Source organism: Acanthisitta chloris, unplaced genomic scaffold (genome assembly GCF_000695815.1).
Source record: "Acanthisitta chloris isolate BGI_N310 unplaced genomic scaffold, ASM69581v1 scaffold35964, whole genome shotgun sequence".
NCBI lineage: Eukaryota > Metazoa > Chordata > Aves > Passeriformes > Acanthisittidae > Acanthisitta > Acanthisitta chloris.
Genome location: NW_008668244.1, coordinates 19,047 through 21,732, shown reverse-complemented (window position 1 = coordinate 21,732; position 2,686 = coordinate 19,047). Strand labels below are relative to the sequence as shown.

Here is a 2,686-nt window from a genome sequence, read left to right as displayed (position 1 = left end):
ATGTATTGCTGTCTATAAATGTCTTTTGATCCCCAGTTCCTTATCCACACAGGTCTCCAGTTTTCCCAGTCAATGACAGCCAATCCAAACTGTTCATCCGAAGGAATGTAGAACTGGATGTCCTCTTTGGCTTTTTTTAAATGATTCTCCAGCAGTGAGAGCTGAGGGAATCCTCCATTGAATTCCTCTCCTGTGACTTCATTTTTGTAAGGATAGTAGCCAAGCCTGTCTGGATAGAAGAGAGTAATGTTTTGCCCAACAGATGTCTTCAGTGTGCTTCCAATGAGAGGAAAAAAATTCATGTCCAGGTGCACTCCAGTCCGTTCAGTACAAAGTTCTGTAGGAGCATTCCAGATAGAAAGGAAAGGTAAGTTAGAAACAAGTGGACGAGCTCTTATGTTCAGAGATGAGCAGCAAGAAACTAGAAGAGTGGTGAACACCACACCAGACACTACAGGATATGTACAAGTAATACAGATGCCAAAACTTTGTATTTGTCTTAGAGTTTCCATTGTAGTACGTGCAGTGACATGAGGTGCTTCTGATCAGACAAAAATTAGATCCTCTCTGGGTGTTCAGAAGATTGGTAGTCTGTGAAAAACTTTACCATGCAATATATTTCTTCAGATTAATACCTATTGAGCAATATTCCTTAGGTGTAAAACAGGGTGTCCTTTATACAAGGCTCTTTTTCATTTCAGCCCACAGGAATCTTTTCAACAACTTCTCAGACCTAATGCTGAAAAAGAGATAAATGTATATAAAGTAAGAAATTATGAATATTTCATTTCTGACGATGAAATAAATACCATTTGTGATTTTGAATGCACTGTAATCTTTTAATCCAATTCCCCTTTGGAGGATAAGAACAGTGTAGAAGAATAAACTGTATATACGTAAAACTTTAGATATAAAACTGGCAAGTTTTCATCAGCATCTTGGAAGAAATGGAAACCAATGGTTTGAAGGCTAAACTACTGGTCAAAAAGGCCAAGAGCTATAAAGGAAAAGTGAAACCAAGATCCTGGGATCAAGAAGTATGTGTGTTGACTGTTTACTGTTTTCATGTTAATTAAATTTTAAAAAAAGTTGTATCCCCTTTCATGGTCAAAGCTCTTTGGTTCTCCTGGAGTGATGAACAAGCAGCAAATGACAGTTCTGAGTTGGATTCCCTCACCTAGTTTTCAATTGTCCATTTCACTTCTATCCTACAAAAGCCTTATTAATTGCAGGAGGCAAACAAGTTTTTCATACAGGAGCAGTGGATGGACTGAAATTAAACATTCATACAGATATTTCATCATTGCACAGCTGCTGATGTGATAACTAAAGAGACTCTGCCAAGAATCAGTTTCATAAGCTAGGTTTAGACCACAGATCCAATCACTAGGAAAAAAGGTAAGGCTGTGTTCATTCAAATTGCTCCAAGAGCAATACCTCATTTGCCTCTCATCTGCTTGATGAGACTTGTAGAAAACAGGGCTGCATGCACTTGCCCAAACTGCCCAGAGATGTTAGGAGGAAAAAGCCATCCCTTTGAGCTACAAAATTTTGGCACTCTCAGCCTTTCCTCATATGAGAAGTGCTATAATCCCTTATTTATCTTTGTAGCAATTTGCTGGACTTGCTCCAGTATGCCTATTGCTTCCTTGTACTGGGGAGCCCAGAGGTGGACACAGCACTCTAGATGTGGCATCACCAGGGCTAAATAGAGGGGAATAAACACATTACTTGAACTGTCATTGGTGGATACCTTTGTTATTGCCATCCAGTAGGTGTTGGTCTTCATTACTGCAGAGATGCATTGCTCATGCTAGTCAACTTGGTGTCTACCATAACCTTATAGAGCCTTTTCTGCATCTGCTTTCCAACCATTCAGCTTACAAGCCTGTACTGGTGCATGGGGTTATTCCTTTCCAGGTGCAGGACTTAGCATTTTCTTTCACTGAGCTTAGAGAAGTTCCTGTCAGCCTGTTTCTTCAGCCTGTGGAGGTCCCTGTAAATGGTGGTATCAGCCACTCCTCCTAAGTTTGGATTGTTTGTAAACTTGCCAAGGAAGCATTCTGCCTCATTGTTCAGATAATTAATCAAGATGTTAAATAGTATTGGACCCATTATGAACACTTAGTCTGCATTACTAGAAACAGGCTTCCAGCTGGACTTTGATGGGTATCCAGCTGGGCTTCCTGGCACTTATCACAACCCTTTGAGCTTGACAGTTCAGCCAGTTTTCAGTTTCACTGTCCAGTCATATAGCTTGTACTTAATTAATGACAATGCTACAGGAAAAGCGTTGAAAGTCTTGCTAAAATCAAGTTAGCAATATCCAGTGTTCTCCCCTTGTACAACAAGCCGGTCATCTCCTTGTAGAAGGCTGACTGGCTGGGCAGACATGATTTCCTCTTTGTTAATCCATGCTGACTACTTCCAGTCACATTCTTGTCCCTAACGTCGCTAAATATTTTCCAGAATTATTTGCTCTCTCAACCTCACAGATATTGAGGTGAGGCTGGTCTGCCCAGCCCATAATTTCTTAGATCTCCTTTTTTAACCTCTTTTTTAAGACAGGAGTGAGATTTGCTTTCTTTCAGTCCTCAGAACCTTCCTCAATCACTGAACCCTTTCAAAGATTATCAGGAGTGGCCTTACAATGACATCAGCAGCTTCTTCAGCACAGACAACTCCT

At 40.4% G+C, this 2,686-nt stretch overlaps 1 protein-coding gene across 1 annotated transcript in view; it reads right to left on the bottom strand.

Moving 5' to 3' along the window:
• SPAM1 (sperm adhesion molecule 1 (PH-20 hyaluronidase, zona pellucida binding)) overlaps positions 1-512 on the bottom strand; it is a 4,999-nt gene extending 4,487 nt beyond the window's left edge. Inside the window, exon 1 of the mRNA XM_009072818.1 lies at positions 1-512. This exon is cut by the window's left edge and continues 445 nt beyond it. Within this exon, the coding sequence (XP_009071066.1) occupies positions 1-512 (512 nt within the window).
• Positions 513-2,686: the final 2,174 nt, after the last annotated feature.